The 18,049-nt window shown below is 46.0% G+C and overlaps 1 protein-coding gene across 1 annotated transcript in view; it reads left to right on the forward strand.

The window, feature by feature from the left end:
* Positions 1–17,524, forward strand: part of mpped2a (metallophosphoesterase domain containing 2a) — a 231,905-nt gene extending 214,381 nt beyond the window's left edge. The window contains exons 5-6 of the mRNA XM_038806054.1: positions 14,164–14,279; positions 17,403–17,524. Of these exons, the coding sequence (XP_038661982.1) occupies positions 14,164–14,279; positions 17,403–17,524 (238 nt within the window). The remainder of the gene's footprint in view (positions 1–14,163; positions 14,280–17,402) is intronic.
* The last annotated feature ends 525 nt before the right edge of the window (positions 17,525–18,049 follow it).

Consider the following 18,049-nt stretch of genomic DNA (forward strand, 5'->3'; position numbering starts at 1 on the left):
GGCAATGTGACCTGCCCATCGCAGCTGGTCGAACATGGCCAGTGGATGTGCTATCTTTCAAATGAAATGTCTGCCCTCTCGCATGGATGTGAAAGATCCTACAGCACCATTTTGAATCATAGAATCATAAAATTTACAGTGCAGAAGGAGGCCATTCGGACATTTTTGGACACTAAGGGCAATTTAACATGGCCAATCCACCTAACCTGCACATCTTTGGACTGTGGGAGGAAATCCGCTCAGATACAGGGAGAACATGCAGATTCCGCACAGACAGTGACACAAGCCGGGTATCAAACCTGGGACCCTGGAGCTGTGAAGCAACAGTGCTAACCACTGTGCTACCGTGCTGCCCTTGAAGAAGTGGAGTTGTTCCTGGTGTCTTGGCCATTATTTATCCCTCTGTTGATAACGCAAAAACAGATTACTTGATCATTATCGAATACAGTTTGAGGGAGCTTATTATGCATAAATTGCTTGGAAAGTGTTTTGGAATGCCCGATCACCAATATTCTTTGAACTAATGAGCTAAAGTGTTAAAAAAAAAAGTCTGAAGAGTCTGAATTAATTTTTTCCCCCCCACAATGTCACTCACTGTGTCTGGGGGATTGATTCCTGGAGACTACAGGAAATCCTGGCGAGTTGGAGGTTCTAGTGTACTCCTGAAACCCCGATCTGAAATCTCCTTAAAAATATTGACAGGATTCTGGTGGTTTGTCAATTATTAATTGGGCACCTCCTGTAAATATTTAAATATTCCCTTTGGGACAAGCTGGCAAGTATTTTCACCCATTCAGGAACTAATCCTAAAAGACAATATCAGCTAAGCAAAGGAAACCACAAGTCTTTCAGCTTTCCTTTTGAACTAGCTGCCCAGTTGTCCCACATTTTTGGACCTGCACAGTCAGGTCAAGTGTTAGTTCACAAAGGGATATTGTTACAAATGAGCTGTGATCGATTCAGCATAGCAGGACATTGGCAGAGCACACATTTAGATAGGAATTGCATCAGTGCTTTGATTTAATATGTGTGAATATTCAATTACTTGCTGCAGTCATTAATGTGCTATTCAATTACCCAAATCATTAATTGGGACAGCATTGGTCTTTGTCAGTTCCGTCTAATGTAATTATAGATGCAAAGACTGAAGACATAGTTAAAATGATTATGGTAAGGTTATTGAAGCATTGTGGAGGTGTGATTCCAGTCTCTCTCACAATTTAGTCCTTTATAATTAGTCAATCTCCTGTTGAACCGTGTAATCTTCAAGTGAATTGAGGCCAGAAGAGGATGATTAGAACAGGGTATGCAGGTGTAACTTAGTCAGCATTTCTAGTTCACACCTTTTGCCCTTAATTTCTAGTTGAAACATAAAACTCTTAAACCTGCATTAATAATAGGAGATACTTATGTATGGTGTAAATATACTGGGCTGACTTTCCTTCGACCGGATCCTCCACTTCACCAGCAGCGCACTCACGCCTGCGGATTTCCCGATGGCATGGGGGTGCCCACAATGGGAAACCCCATTGGCCAGCTACCGGGATGGGGAATCGGCTGTCAGCCGGGGGAGGGGGGAGTGGGGAATGGGTGCTTTGGGATGGAGAATCCCACCCATTGTATTTACAGCCTTCCACTGCTGCAAGCATGCCAGGAACCCCTTTGCGAGTATTGGCATAACACCATTAACCCCCTACTTGTTGTCAGATTGACAACTTGGTTTGATAAAATTTCATATGATCACCTATTCTTCACTCCCCCCCCCCCCCCCCCCCCCCCCACACACACACACACACACACACACACAGCCACATGCACCATTTCTTTTCCTCCCATCTCTAATCATTTTCGACCGATATGCTAAAGTGTTCAGCAGTGTCCGGGAGACTGATTCCTGGAGACTCCCGGCAATCCTGGAAGCCCGAGCGAACTGCTGAAACCTCGGACAGAAATCTCCTCAAAATATTTAAATATTCCCTTTGGGACAAGCTGACAATTATATTCTCACATTTGGGAATTGATTGTCATAATCCTGAGAGACAGGTGTAATGGCCACGTTGCACACACTGCGGATACGGGCACGTCGGATAAATCACGAGACAGGCCAAAACCGGGACCCACGTTGGACACAAATCAGTTCGCGATTGAACCGGCCTGCTCCCGTTGGCGGGTTCTAGATCCTGCCAGACATGGCGAAATACCAATTAAATCTCCATCTCATTAACAACGACCCCTCACGGGGGACAGGCCTGGGCTGGGCGCCATAGGTCAGGGATCACCCCAGGGCTGCGGGAGTGAGGGTCTCGCCGTCTACAGGACATCCATCAACATTATGAACACCCATAACTTGGGCAACTACAGCTGCTGTCTGTCTGTCCTACCAAACACTTCCAGGACAGAGGCCTGTTCTTGGTTATATGCTGACAGTCATTTTAACTCCTTTGGCTATGAGCAGCCTCAGGCTGCACAGCTGAAGGCTTTCTAATAAGGAATGAGCATTGTTAGTTGTGAGAGCACTTGAGAGCTGCAGGGTGTGTTTGCTACTTGCTCCTGCTGGTGCCTGCAGATGCCTGGAGGCAGCTCTTGCTGTAGTGCCAGTGGAATATGTGGATGCCAGGATTTGGTTCTGGTGAGATTGGCCGTGTGGGAGGGGCCTGCACAGCTGCGGCTCCTGGTTGGAGAATGGCACTGACACATAGAAGAAGTCACACATTGATGGACAGATCATTTCTACGACAAAGTTTTGGACATGATAACACATTCTCAGGCTTATCTTCCATTTCTATTGAGGGTTCTGCAAGAGTGATACTGTGTGTTTGGTTTTTATGTGTGACAATGAGCTGCTATAGCTTTGTATTAGTGCCAATATGGAATGGTGACATTTCCTTGTTGTTTAATGGTTAGTGTGATACGTGGAATGTTACATAGCTGATATACAAATCTTTGTTACAATTGACCATTTAATAAACAAAATATTCTCAAGTGCATTCTCGTAGGTACATGTGCCATGTCTCAGACAAGTATTATCGCCTAGCATTCCAATCAAACTGTGCTAGCTGGACACTTAGCCTGTGTCAGCACCACATAGGCACCAGCCAACATTGAAACACTCTCGAGTTGGGCTTCAGCACTGAGGATATCCCCACAACCAGAGCGTGAGTGTGTGGATCAGGAGAGGCCACCTGAGCCCGGTCTCCCTCATGTTCCCGGCAGTGGTCTGGGGTCCAGGGGCTCCAGCTATGGGCAGGGGTGCGTGTGCAGAGCGGATTCCTCCAGTGTCAGTGGATGGCACTCTGAGACAAGGCAGATCATGTAAGAGTGGGGGGAGGCCCAGGGTATATGAGGTTACCGGGATGGAAACCCGAACTGAGCCCTCAGGTCTCCTTCCTTCTTCAATTCCTTGCAGCAACCAAGAAGGATGGTGTTGTTCACCCCGCAGCGGCAGCCCTCACGGTGCTGGTGGCAGTCCAGGAGGGCAGATGCCAGAGAAAGCAGCAGCATCTGCTCAGGCTGGAGGTGGCACTCCATGTGCATGAGGCCACCACACATCCTGAAGATCCGGCCACCCATCAGGCTGAGGAGGATCCCAGAGGTGGATGCCAGTGATGGCCGAATGTGTACAGGCGTCGTTGGTCATTTAACAGATGACTGACAGCGTGTACCATAGGAGTCTCCATCTCAAAAGGAGGTGGGCTTGGTACCCTGTGGAGGAGTCAGACATCCGCTCCTGGTGGTCGTGAAGATCACCGCAGCCCTGAAAATTTATGCAATTGGTTCATTCCAAGGCTCCATTGGGGAATGTTGTGGCATATCATAAGCAACAGCCCACAAGTGCATCCGTGAGGTCACCGATGCCCTGTGTGCCAGGGCAGCTGACTAAATTAACTTTGAGCTGGACCAGACCATCAAGATCCCTGTGTAGCAGGATTCTCCACCATCGCTGCGATACGTCAGGTCCAGGGGGTAATAGATGGCATGCATGGGGGTGGCACAGTGGTTAGCACTGCTGCCTCACAGTGCCAGGGATCCGGGTTCAATTCCAGCCTTGGGCGACTGTCTGTGTGGAGTTTGCACGTTCTCCCTGTGTCTGCGTGGGTTTCCTCCGGGTGCTCCGGTTTCCTCCCACACTTCAAAGATGTGCAGGTTAGGTGGATTGGCCATGTTAAATTGCTCCTCAGTACCCAAAAGGTTAGGTTGTGGAGGATAGGGTTGTGGCGTGAGCTTAGGTGGGGTGCTCTTTCCAAGGGTTGATACAAACTGTAATAATAATAATAATAATAATATTTATTAGTTTCACAAGTAGACTTACAATAATACTGCAATGAAGTTACTGTGAAAATCCCCTAATCATAGAATCATAGAATTTACAGTGCAGAAGAAGGCCATTCGGCCCATCGAGTCTGCATTGGGCCTTGGAAAGGGCACCTTAATTTAGCCCAAACCTCCACCCTATCCCCATAACCCAGTAACCCCACCTAACCTTTTTTGGACACTCAGGGCAATTTAACATGGTCAAACCACCTGAGAGAATAAGATACAGACAGGCACTTGGGGGAAATAAATTCAAAACGGAGGACAGAGTTCATGGCCTGAAGTTGTTGAACTCAATGTTGTGTCCAGATGGTGTAATGTACCCAATTGGAAGATGTGTGTTCCTTCAGCTTGCATTGGGCCTCACTAGAATAGGGGCTGGTTTAGCACAGTAGGCTAAACAGCTGGCTTGTAATGCAGAACAATGCCAGCAGCGCCGGTTCAATTCCTGTACCAGCCTCCCCGAACAGGCACCAGAATGTGGCGACTTGGGGCTTTTCACATTAACTTCATTGAAGCCTACTTGCGACAATAAGCGATTATTATTATTAATATCATAAAACTGTAGCAGGGACAAGAATTGACCACACTCCAGTGCCTGTTCGGGTACACTGAGGGAGAATTCAGAATGTCCAAATTACCTAACAGCACGTCATTCGGGACTTGTGGGAGGAAACCGGAGCACCCGGAGGAAACCCATGCACACACGGGGAGAACATGCAGACTCCGCACAGACAGTGACCCAAGCCGGGAATCGAACCTGGGACTCTGGAGCTGTGAAGCAACAGTGCTAAACACTCTGCTACCGTGCCATCCTTTTGGAAGGAGTGTTTACGAACAGCTCCCCTTGGTTGCGGAAGCTGCTGGGCGTGTTTCCGGTGAATCATCTGGCAGAACAGCCATTTCTGCCATGAAGCTCATTGGGTTTTATTTTCAGCACTAAGCGCCATTAAATACGGGCTGCTGTCTCGCCGGCTCAGCACCCAGGAGTCGCACCCGATATGGCACTTAGACTTTTTCCAGTTAAATTGCACCCAGCATCAGCTAAGCAAAGAAAGCCAATCTGTTCATTGCAGTAAATGTGTCTTATACATCTTATCATTATAGTAAAAACAGCTTCACCATTATTTATTAGTTAAAGGAAGAGCTGCCATTCCTATCATTTGCCATTTGCAGCCAATGAAATCATTTGGAAATGCAGCCACAGTTGTGACGTTGGTTGAGGAATAAATATCAGGCAAGGACCCATGTTGGGGAATGGGCGAGAACTCCCTGTTTCTCTTTGAAATGGGGACCATGGAATCTTCCACCTGAAAGGGTAGGTGGGGTTCGGTTTAATACCTTGTGAAAGACAGCACCTTTGACATTGCACTGGGAACATTAGGCTGGAATGTCAGCTCAAATCCTGGAGTGGGATTTGAAACATAGATGCATAGAAGATAGGAGCAGGAGGAGGCCTTTTGGCCCTTCGAGCCTGCTCCGCCATTTATCACGATCCTGGCTGATCATCCAACTCAATAGCCTAATCCTGCTTTCTCCCCATAACTTTTGATCCCATTCACCCCAAGTGTTATACCTAGCCGCCTCTTGAATATATTCAATGTTTTTGCCTCAACTACTTCCTGTGGTAATGAATTCCACAGGCTCACCACTCTCTAGGTGAAGAAATGTCTCCTCATCTCTGTCCAAAATGGTTTACCCTGAATCTTCAGACTGTGACTCCTGGTTCTGGACACACCCATCACTGGTAACATCTTCCCTGCATCTACCCTGTCTAGTCCTGTCACAATTTTATAAGTCTCTATGAGATCCCCCCTCATTCTTCTGAACTCCAGCGAGAACAATCCTAACCTAGTCAATCTCTCCTCATACGAAACCCCAACCTTCTGACTCAGAGGGGAGTGTGTTGCCCACAGACAAACAGCTGACACCTGCTCCATCAACTGTTACACGTTGTATATAGCGCAGCCACTGTGACTGGAAAAATGCCAATTCCAATGCCTTTGAACCTCCCCCCCCCCCCCCCCCCCCCCCCGCCCACCCGAGGAACCTTTGCCGTTCCTTTGAGCACTTGGTTTTATTCGAATTGTACATTTCATGCGATCCTGCACTGCGAATGAGCATTTTCCCTGATCACTGCTGTGAAATAGTCTTTTCTTTCAATCCTGCACTACCCAGCCTTGTGAGTGAGATTTTATAGCTCAGGCTCTCCAGCTGCATTCAGTGAATTATTGTCATACTAAAATTAAATGGTAAAACCTTAGCTAATTAGTTTACATCAAGAATGGTAGGAAGAAGGAACAGTTTCAAAACTTTTAGTGGAAGAAACATTAGTTTTCCCTTTTTTTTATCATGATGGTGGTTAGAAGGTGGAGGGACAGAAGTGAAGAGAATATATTTATTTCAGTACCTAAACGATGCAGAGGCTGTGAACAGTCTGGTTCAGCATACATGGGAGAGGTCTGGGAATCTGGTCTTCCCATTGAGATTCCCATACATGTTTTCAAATCCCTCCATGGCCTCACCATTCCCTATCTTTGTAATCTCCGGCACGATCTTCCAAGATCTCTGTGATCCTCTAACACTGGCTTCTTGAGCATCCCCCGATTTCAATTGCGCCACCATTTATGGCCATGCCACCCACTGCCTGAGTCCCAAGCTCTAGAACTCCTTACTGTAATCACCCTCACGAAGCCCATGGGGATATACTAATAGATCTCCCCACGGGAATACGAAATTCCCTGCTAATGGGCGGAGGCCTACCCAGCTGGGCCTCATATTTAGACTGTATAAAGGCCGGCCCAGACAGGGACCGGCATCCTGGTAGTGCCGACTGGGACTTATACTGTATTGCTGCTGTTTCTTTGACCGTTAATAAACTACCGTTTACACTACTACTTGGCATCCAGGGTCTTTATATCTGCCTCAGCCTCTTTCCCTTTTTATTCTACTTTTAATAAGATAAACCTTCAAATCCTGCCAAGATGACCAAGCAAATGACCAAGCATTTGGTCATCTGACCTATCATCTCCCTATGTGGCTCAGTATCATAATTTGTTTTTACAATACCCTTGTTAAGTGACTTAGAATGTTTTAGTACAATAAAGACACTACATAAATACAAGTTGTTGCTGATGTGCCCATTATTTGGCTGAAGCAAGGACTGGATGACAGCCCCGAAAGCTGACTGACTGCACAGGAGCAATAAAGGGTCAAGAGAGACAGTGGAGGAGTAGAGCTGGTTGTCATCAGAGTATCCAATGCAACTAGGTCAGGGGTGGGGCAAACTACGGCCCGCATGCGGCCCGCCAAAGGTATTTATGCGGCCCACCAAGATCAAGTCATAAAAAAAATAAAAAACATTTTAAAAATTGTTTTAAAAAACAAAACAAAATTATTTTTTTTATAAGGTTAATGGGGGGGGGGGGGCTGTTGGGTTACTAGTATAGGGTGGATACGTTGACTTGAGTAGGGTGATCATTGCTCGGCACAACATCGAGGGCCGAAGGGCCTGTTCTGTGCTGTACTGTTCCATGTTCTATATGAGGCGCCCAGAATCATAACCGGGTGAAGCGCCATTTTTGAAAAGTAGAGAAAAAGAGGGCTAAATGCAGGATGCCGCCGGGGGAAGCGCTGAGGTATATGCCGCACGCTAATTGATTACAACCGGGACTATTAATTAATATACTATGCGGCCCTTTAAAATTGTGAATTTCTGAATGTGGCCCTTGCACGGAAAAGTTTGCCCACCCCTGAACTAGGTGGTGATGCTTAAAAAGTGTTGATTTCCTTTCGAGGTACTAGCAAAATATTTTTTCCCCCACCAGAACAGTAACATTTGTTCCATAGTGAAAGTGCAGTTTTTCAGTTCAAAGAATGTATCTTGCATTGCACAGTAAAAGTCTCTAGTTGCCATGTACACCGGAATATAACCAGTGTGAGGGTACCTGGATTGGTCTGTCCTATTTCTCACTTCACACAATACCAGCTTGTTAATCTTGTCTTGCAAAACTGAACTAATATTGGACATGGGGCGGCACAAGGGTTAGCACTGCTGCCTCACAGCCCCAGGGTCCCGAGTTCAATTCTGACCTCGGGTGACTGTGTGGAATTTGCACTTTCACCCGTGTCTGCGTGGGTTTCCTTCAGGAGCTCCGGTTTCCTCCCACAGTCCAAAGATGTGCAGGTTAGGTGGATTGGCCATGCTAAATTGTCCCTTAGTGTCCAAAAGATTAGGTGGGGAGAATGGGTTATAGGGTGGAGGACTTAAGTAGGTGCTCTTTCCAGGGACCGGTGCAGACTCGATGGGCCGAATGGCCTCCTTCTGCACTGCAAATTCTATGATTCTGCCACACCGTGATCCTTTTTGGGGAGTTCCTTTTATAAAACCTAGCAAAGTGTCAGAACGTCCTTGGGGTCTTTGCACCTTCACAAAACCACCCCATAGCACGATTACTATAATGAAGGATGTCAAGGCCTTGGAGAGTCTGCAGAGATTTACTCAAAAGGGAGAAAGGACTTCTGTTAAGTGGAGAAGTTGAAGAAGTTAGAATTATTCTCCTTAGAGCAGAGAAGGTTAAGAGGAGATTTGATTGAGGTGTTCGCAAATCATGAATGATTTTTGATAGAGGAGAGTGGAGAAACCGTATCCAGTGCAACCGGATTTAAGATCATCGTAAAAGAACCAGAGGCGATACGAGGAAACATTTTTTTTGGTTCCTCAGCGAGTTCTTGTGCTCTGAAATGTTTTGCCTGAAAAGGTGGTGAAAGCAGATTCAATATTCAAAAGAGAGTTAGATAAATACTTGAAGGAAAAGACATACAGATGTAAAGCGGAAGAGCAGAAGAGTGAGTGTAATTATAAAGCTCTACCAAAGAGACAGCACAATCATGGAACGTTGAATTGCCTCCTTCCGTGCTCTATGATTTGTGGTGTTTTGATGCTGCTGTATTGTCAAGCCTGTAATTCTGGCATCTTTTTTCTGACACTGTGGACCTTTCCCAGATTAGCATTAAGTAAATGTTTGGGATATTACTGTTTCCTACTTTCTAATTACTGGCTTCTCAACGTCAAATCTTATTGCAACGCTCCATTTCCTCCAATAACGAGAGTGAATCTCCCATCCCCTTTTTCATTACCCCAGCAGCTTTGTTTGCCTCCCACAACTGATATTAGCCAAATGTTTGGAGCACACCTGCCTCAAGTCAATGACCATTATGAATGCCTGACCACCCTGGATACTTGAATGGTCACTCCAGGTGTTTACCTCTGGGTTCATATCAAAGGTTGCAACTGCCCATCAGCCATGTCTGTGCCCAGATTACTTGAGGGGGCGGGGGTAGGGGCAAACTTGGGCCTCGCTTTAATGCCTCAAAGGAAAGATGGCACCTCCGTCGAGTGAGATGGTGAAGTGTGGAGACTGTCCAGAGGCACTACATGGGCTGTCATGCCATTTTGAAAGTTGAGTGAAACAGGTAGAGAAGGGCAGAGGGTGTGGAAAGTTGCTGAGTCTCAGTTTCTGCGTGGAACTGGTGATTTTCTTGTGGATTTTTGATGCACGCCAGTTTTTAAATTCAGAGATATATAGTAGAATGAGGGGCTGTCATGGTGGTTGGCTCTTGTAGATTGTTTTTCCGCAACATGATTATGAAGAACTGGTTTTGACAGGATGAGATTGCAAAGATAAATGCGTTTATCCCCTTTTTCTCACATGAAGGAAACACCTCAAAGCATTGAACAAGCAGCAGCGTGGGGGAGGAATGGGAAGAAAATAGATCAAAGGAGCAGTCAGAGAGCGTCTTATACTTTAGCAAGTTTTTGAAGACTAGGAGGAAGTCAGCAAGGCAAAGTAAATTTTGGAGGAAAGGCCAGAGAATTTAGCTGAGAATGTGGAAACCAACCTGGAAGGCTTTGGTTTAATGAAGATTAGAAGTAACTAAAGCATGGATGAGTGTTTCAGCAACAGAGGGTAAAGACAGATGATATTATGTTGCTGAAAGTAGATGGTATTGGGGATGGTGAGGAAGCTCACTTTGAGGGTTAGGAAGCTCACTTCGAGGCCAAATAGCACATGAAGGTAATGAACAGTATGGTTTAGCCTCAGGCAGTGGTGAGAGGAATGGTGTCAATGACAAGAGAATGGAATTTGTGATGGGAAACTGAAGACAATGGACGCGATGTGACCCCCACGCCGGGTGGGAGAATCGTGGGAGTGCCGGACGAATCACACCACGCCACCTTGGCACCCCCACGCGATTCTTTCACCCCCCCCCCAAAATGGCGTGTTGCGTTTTGCGACAGGCCGCTCGGAGAATTGCCGCTCGCCGTTTCTAACGGCGACCGGCGATTCTCCGGCCCGGATGGCCGGGCGGCGTGCCGCACCTGACCGGTTCACGCCGGCGCTAACCACACCTGGTCACTGCCGGCGTGAACATCGCCCGACCGCTGCATGTGAGGCCTGTGGGGGGGGGCGGAGGGAGGATCGAGCACCAGGGGCGTGCTCAGGAGGTATCTGGCTCGCGATTGGTGCCCACCGACCGTCAGGCCGGCGTCACTAAAAGACGCACTCTTCTCCCTCCGTCGCCCTGCAAGACCAAGCCGCCATGTCTTGCGGGGCAGCGGAGGGGAAGACGTCAACCGTGCATGCGCAGGTGACGTCACTTAGGTGCCGCCGGCCGCGCCGCTTTGATGCAAGCGTCAAGGCCCGGCACGCAAAATTCACGCGCCGCTGCTCCTAGCCCCCCCGGGGGGGGGGGGGGGGGGGGGTGGAAGAATAGGGGGCGAGGAGCGGCCTCCGACGCCGGCTGTGTGTCTTCCTTTGGGAGAATTTCGCCCAATGGCTTTGGCTTTGGTTTTCCTGTTACTCGATTCGAAGGAGTTTCTGCCCACAGTACTGGCTGCTGGACAAGCTATGTGGCAAATCAGAGGCAGTGGCAGGGTGGAGAGAGTTGCTGGTGAGGTAGAGCTGTGTATCATTAGCCTATATGTGGATTCTGACATATTTTCTTCGAATGTGGCCGAGGGCAAGCACTTTGATGCGAAAGCTATCCCCCAGGCAGTACCTAAAATCGATTTTCTGGACATTATCACATCGTCGATTGTGGAAGCTTGCTGTGCACAAATTGGGTGCCAAATTTCCTACAGTGACCACACTTCAACAGTACTTAATTCCCACTAAAGCACTTTGGGATGTCCTGTAGTCTCAAAAGGCACTAAAAAAATACAAGTGGTTTCATTTCCTTATTTTCTGTAATCTGGCTCTCCCAATCTGTTCCTGCGAATAAAATTAAATTCAACTGCACAAACCTCTGGACCCAGCCTAAAAACCTGACTCAACGAATGAAGTAAAAGTGATGCAAGTGGAATGGTGGCATAGTGGTTAGCACTGCTGTCTCACGGCAACGAGGACCCGGGTTCGATCCGGGCACCAGGTCACTGTCCGTGTGGAGTTTGCACATTCTCCCTGTGTCTGCATGGGTCTCATCCCTATAACCCAAAGATGTGCAGGGTAGATGGATTGGTCACGCTAAATTGCAACTTAAGAAAAATGTTATGCTAGTTGGAAGATTTTAGTATAAACAGGGTTAAAGAGAATGAGTTGGTGCGAGTGTCCGTTTGTATATATTTTATTTTCAGATGGTATCAATTATTGCATATGGAAATTATCCTGTGTGTGCTCAGGAAGTTGTGAAGATTCTGTGATAAGGTTTACTCATTTACCATTCACATCGGGTATGTGCTTTATATTAACCAAAGTGAACTGACTGCAGTTTATTCCCTCAGCGAATGCTGCAAATCTGAAATGAAAACAGAATATGCTGAAATACTCAATAGGTCAGACATCATCAGTAGGGAGAGAAACAGAATTGACGTTACAAGTTGATGGTCTTTTATCTGACCTGCTGAGTATCTCCAGCATTTTCTGTTTTTATTTCAGATCTCTAGCAGCTGCAGTATTTTGCTTTTACTGGAAGTAATTTTGAAGGTTTCCGATTGATTATTGACACAGGAGTCAGTTGTAATGGTACAATTAGACTGCTGCAATCTCAGCCTTTTTGCTGCATGGAGGTCGTTTGCTGTTGGCCCTTTGCCCTCTGAAAAGTATTGAGTTAAACCCAATTAGCAGGGCAGAGGAAGGAAAGCGTTAGTCTTTGTTATTTCCGCCAACACTGACTGGGTGTGATGGAAAACCCCATGTCCTCCTTGGACACTGTGCATGGGGAGTGAGAAGGAGAGTAGTGTTGGAGGGTAGGGGGTTAGACAAGCTCACTCACATAGAGAGAAAGAGCAGTTTAAACTCCGTGGGCTGGATGCCCTGATTCATGCCGCACCATCCTGTGCTTCTCAAATCATTCATTGATTTTTACCAACCCAACGTTTTCAGATGATTGCACTTTTCGATCAACTTCATCACTTGAGAAATTGTTGTCATTTTGACAACATTTCACAAGAAAGCAAACAGACTTGCAAAAAAGAATGTGCCAGTTATGAAACAACAAATTGGTCTGTATTTTGTGGCTGCAGTTTAATCTGGGCACTGCAAATTGTGAACTAGTATTTAACAAGGAGAGCTCTTCAAAGGCATTGTTTTAAGGCAATTTGATGTGTAACAAAGACGGAAATTTCAGAAAGAACCTGGATCATCAGAAATCAAAAGACCACTTGACTTTGCCGTTGCCCCACATCCCTCAATACCTCTTTCTAACAAAAATCTACGGCCAGGATTTACCCAGCATGGGACAGGTCCTGTAATCGGGATCAAAAGCAGGTCCTAAGCCCTTCTGCATGAGTGGGCAGTGGGACCTCAGTGACAGTCTTCCGCTCTACATCTAATTAAGGACAGTGGGCTGCCTCTCATCAAAGAGTCAGCAGCCCGCAGCCTCGACAGCCCCGTCAAGAGGGTTGATTGACCACTGCTAATGCTGCAGGAAGAGTCTGAAGTGTCCTTGAAGGTTGAGGTGCGAAATTGCTAGTTGTGCAGGATTTGCTGGAGTAACCATTGCCACCTTGAGCAACTAGGGCCTACACATCCCACCAGGAAGCTGCTGGGAGGCCAACTCCATGCATTTGGCTACCTCGACATACAGATGGTGGTGGTGGCCTCGCCTCACCTTGGTTGCTGGCAAAATGTCATGCACCCAAGAAGGCAACCAACAATTGGCCCTTTACATTTGTAAATTGTTCCTGTTGGTGGACTGCCCTTCCCACTGCTGGGAAAAGGGCCCAGCACTGGCTGCAATGCGGACCCCTCCCCATGCAGCTCCTCAGTATTTTATCACATCCCCACCCTAGTGGCAGCAATGTCCCTACCTGCATGTCCCCCTCCCACAAAACAGGCTTATGACCTGGTAAGATCTCACCTCTGTGCCTCAGTTTTTGATCTGTCTGAGCTCCGTCTAGGTGTATAATTAGTTTTGAATTCAATTGTTATGCTGGTCTAGCTCAGTGGGCTAGACAGCTGGTTTGTGATGCAGAACAAGGCCAGCAGCGCGGGTTCAATTCCCATACCAGCTGAAAATTCTGAATTCTCCCTCTGTCCACCTGAACAGGTGGCGGAATGTGGCAACTAGGGGCTTTTCACAGTAACGTCATTGCAGTGTTAATATAAGCCTACTTGTGACAATAAAAATTATTTACTATTTATTTATATATATGAAACAACATTCCTGCAAGATGCCTGGACTTCTGCTAATATATCATTTCTCAGTATCCTTCAGAAATGGTTGAAGGTCACAGCTCAATCTTCACCATGTGACTTCCCTCAAGGCACTCGGTAACACCCTATTTACATGCTTGGTGGGGGATTCATGCAAATATCTCACAGCATTGGTTTTGTTTGTTCTGTCTCGCAGGACACCGTGGTTTAATGGCTGGGGCTTCAACCTACCCAGAGGCCAGTCTTTGCTGGACAAATGGAATCTAATTCCAGAGGGTATCGATATTCTCATGACTCATGGGCCACCATTGGGTAAGTGGTTAAAGCTGTTTTTTGTGAAGAAACCCACATGTCGCTTAGCACTTGTGTCTCTCAGTCAGATTGTGTCCAACCCCAAAGACTTGACTGCGTAATCCAGCTGTCACTCCAAGTACAGTGATGAGGGAATGCTGCACTGTCTTGAGGTGTCATCCTGTCATTGAGATGTTTAAATGAGGCCCTATGTGCTCTCTCAGATGGTGTAAAAGATCCCATGACACTGTTTCAAAGAGGAGCAATCAATGTCACTTACACAGCAATGTGATAATGGTTATTTAATCTGTCCAGCAATTTAATTACTCTGGCACTGAAGTGAGGTCACTAATTGCAGCCAATTTGTGCATAGCGCAATCTCACAAGCAACAATGAGACATATGACCAGATCATTTAGTTTAGGCATTGGTTGGGGAATAAATGTTACACAGAAAGTTTCCATTATAAGGTAATGTAATAATGACCAGATGATCTGTTTTTGTAATTCTGATTGAGGGATAACTATTGACCAAGACACTGGGGAGAACTCCCTTGCTCTTCTTTGAAACAGTGCAACGGGGTCTTTTGCACACATTTGAAAGAGCAACCAGGGGGCTCGTTTTAATTTTCCATCTGAGAAACAAAACACCTCCAAAACATGTGTCTCCTTCAGTACTGCGCTGGGCGTGTCAGTCTGGATTATGAGCTCGACTGGGTCTTGAATTTGCAACCCCCTGACTCAAGTCAAGAGTTTTACCAGTGGAGCCAAAACTGATACTTGCAGCGGTAGCACGGTGGCACAGTGGTTAGCACTGCTGCCTCACAGCGCCGAGGTCCCGGGTTCAATCCCGGCCCTGGGACACTGTCCGTGTGGAGTTTGCACATTCTCCCCTTGTTTGCGTGGGTTTGACGTCCACAACCCAAAGATGTGCAGGGTAGGTGGATTGGCCACGCTAAATTGCCCCTTAATTGGAAAAAATGAATTGAGTACTCTAAATTTATTTTTAAAAACTGAAACTTGTGATATATGAAGATGGGATTACCCTCTTCTCGAAAACCTTCACATTCTCTCCATAATGAGCAACGAACTGACAACCGAAGAAATCCGGCATTGAAAGCACATGTTCGCATCATTTCCTCATAAAACACTAATTTCTCATTATAAAAGAAAAAGAGATATCTTGCAGGTGACTTTAAAATTCTCTAGCCATCTCTATCTAATAGCAAAGTTTGGGACATGCCTGTCACATTCCCCCAGATGCAAGTTCCTCTCTTACCTTAAAGGAGGATACAAAGAGGAGAAATAAAGCTAGTCATTTCAAACTACACAGCAGGAAAGACCATTCTGACCTTTTGCTTACGAGCGAGCTTCGAGCTCCGTGGTAATGTTCCCATCTCTGAGTCAGAAGATGGCATGTTATCAATTCGGATAGTCTCACTGTGTAGAGACCACAGCTTAAGTTCTGGATTGACATCCAGTGGAATATTTGCATCTGGCGGGTAACCCTTTCCCCCATTGAATAGGTTATGTAACCCTCCATATAGAACCAGCCACCCTATCAGTTGGCATAAAAATGGTCACAACCATAGAAAGTACCTTCACAATATGCCCAATCAGACTGATGCCAAGCCTCCTGATCCTTTAACTATTCCAGACCGTTATCCATTGGAAATGTGTGGAGATATGACTGGATTTTCGCTACCAAGACAGGTAGCTTAAATTGGGGAATTTGCCATTCGTCAGCTTTGCATCAAAAGAAGTGCCCCGAATGCCTTGAGCTTCACTCCAAGGAAGTGGGGGCTGGAAAGCTATGGGCCCATCTACACTGTGGGCAGAGTGTAGGCTGCTACAGGACAGATTGAGTGCGACAGTGGGCTGGTTTGAAGGTCCACCATGCCTCATTGCAGTCCCAGATGTTCAGTAACATTTTAGATCCCATGCCAATTCATGGCCCCATCCACCCATCTCCCCATGACCTCTTTTAGCCAATGCATGCCCCCCCTCACCATCCACTCCCATGGCCTCTTATATCTTCCATGTCAACTCATGCCAAGTCACCCAGTATCTACCATGGACAGATCTCAGGAGCTATGTTGAGATGAAATAAAATAAAGTACAGATCTAATACAGATTTCACGATACAGAATTGATATTAAGAGATCCCATTCTTAAAAGCCCATTCAAAGTTTATTTCAAAAATCTCAAGTACTTAATATCTTAAAAAACAAACTTATATTCATACCCCTCATCCCTTAATAGGCACTTTAACCAGTCGATTAAAACTGCTAGAAGAGATGCTGCACCACTTGGTCTATCAATCACAGCAAAAAGGCAGAGTTTTTTGTACTCCCACTGACACCAGCAGCCTGTTTTCTTTTTCATTTGTAAAGGGCTGGGGATTTAAATAACTGCAGATCATGATTGCTAAACAAACTTCATCCGCCCTTCAAGAATGCTTACCTCTACTCCATAAATGTGTGACTACCATACTGTAACGGAGAAAATTTGAACTCAACACTGAGTTCAAATTGTCTTACTTTGAGTTCTGGTTCTCCTCATGTGCGAATCATACCCCTCCCCCTTTCTTCTACCAGCAAAAATTGAATCTCAAAAAAATATGGACCAGCATATCTCAAGAATTTACTTGTACTTTAACACCCTACTAACCTATCATGATGGCAGCACAGAAGATCCGCTAGTTTCTGGCTCTAATTTGTCAGGAAGGTGTTATATTCATCAATGTGTTCCAGTATATTCCACATTGCAGTGTATTATACTGTTAATCAGCCTGCAGATCCCAACACTTCTTCAATCTGTTCTCTGAGGGAAGATTGTGCAGATATGAAAACAGCAACAACTTCTTATTGATGAGAATTTGTGAAAAGCAATTACACATTTTGGACTTTAACGGGTTACAGTTATCTTCACTTTAACAGATGCACTGTGTGAAAGGATCCTAACCTTTTGGAAAAAAATATGGAAGATCCCGTTAGTTTCTGCCATCAAAGTTTTTAATTAATCAGTGCATTTGCACTGTAACAATAATTAACACATCAGCACGGTGCAACTCCATTATTAAGCGATGGCATTGGAAAGGGCTCCTATTCTATTGCAATTTTTTTCATTAAAATTTTTGGTTTCAGGTTTTCGAGACTGGGTTCCCAAAGAATTACAGAGAGTTGGCTGTGTCGAGCTCTTAAACACAGTGCAGAGGCGAGTACGGCCAAAACTACACGTCTTTGGAGGAATTCACGAGGGTGGGTGACTCTTTTTATTCCCAAAGTGCATTTTTAATATTCTTAGGGTCTGACTCGACCACAGTCAGTACCCATCCCTAAGAGGGTGGCGATCGAGGATTTGTTTCTTTTTTATGTGACTTGCCAGACCTTTTTGAAGGGGGTTAATTAGAGTGAAACTGGTATCGGCAGCTGGGAATGGCCAGATCCTTTGCCTTACGTGAACATGTTAGTTTCAGCTGTGATTCAGTGGGTAGAACTCTCCCCTCTGAGTTGAAGGGATGTGGAATGAAATGAATGAAAATGAAATGAAAATGAAATGAAAATTGCTTATTGTCACAAGTAGGCTTCAATGAAGTTACTGTGAAAAGACCCTAGTCGCCACATTCCGGCGCCTGTTTGGGGAGGCTGGTACGGGAATTGAACCGTGCTGCTGGCCTGCCTTGGTCTGCTTTCAAAGCCAGCGATTTAGCTCTGTGCTAAACCAGCCCCATTGTTGAAGTCCCATTGCTGATAATCTAGGCTGATAATCTACTTCTAGTGCAGTACCGAAG

This window comes from Scyliorhinus canicula, chromosome 9 (assembly GCF_902713615.1).
Source record: "Scyliorhinus canicula chromosome 9, sScyCan1.1, whole genome shotgun sequence".
Taxonomy (NCBI): Eukaryota; Metazoa; Chordata; class Chondrichthyes; order Carcharhiniformes; family Scyliorhinidae; genus Scyliorhinus; species Scyliorhinus canicula.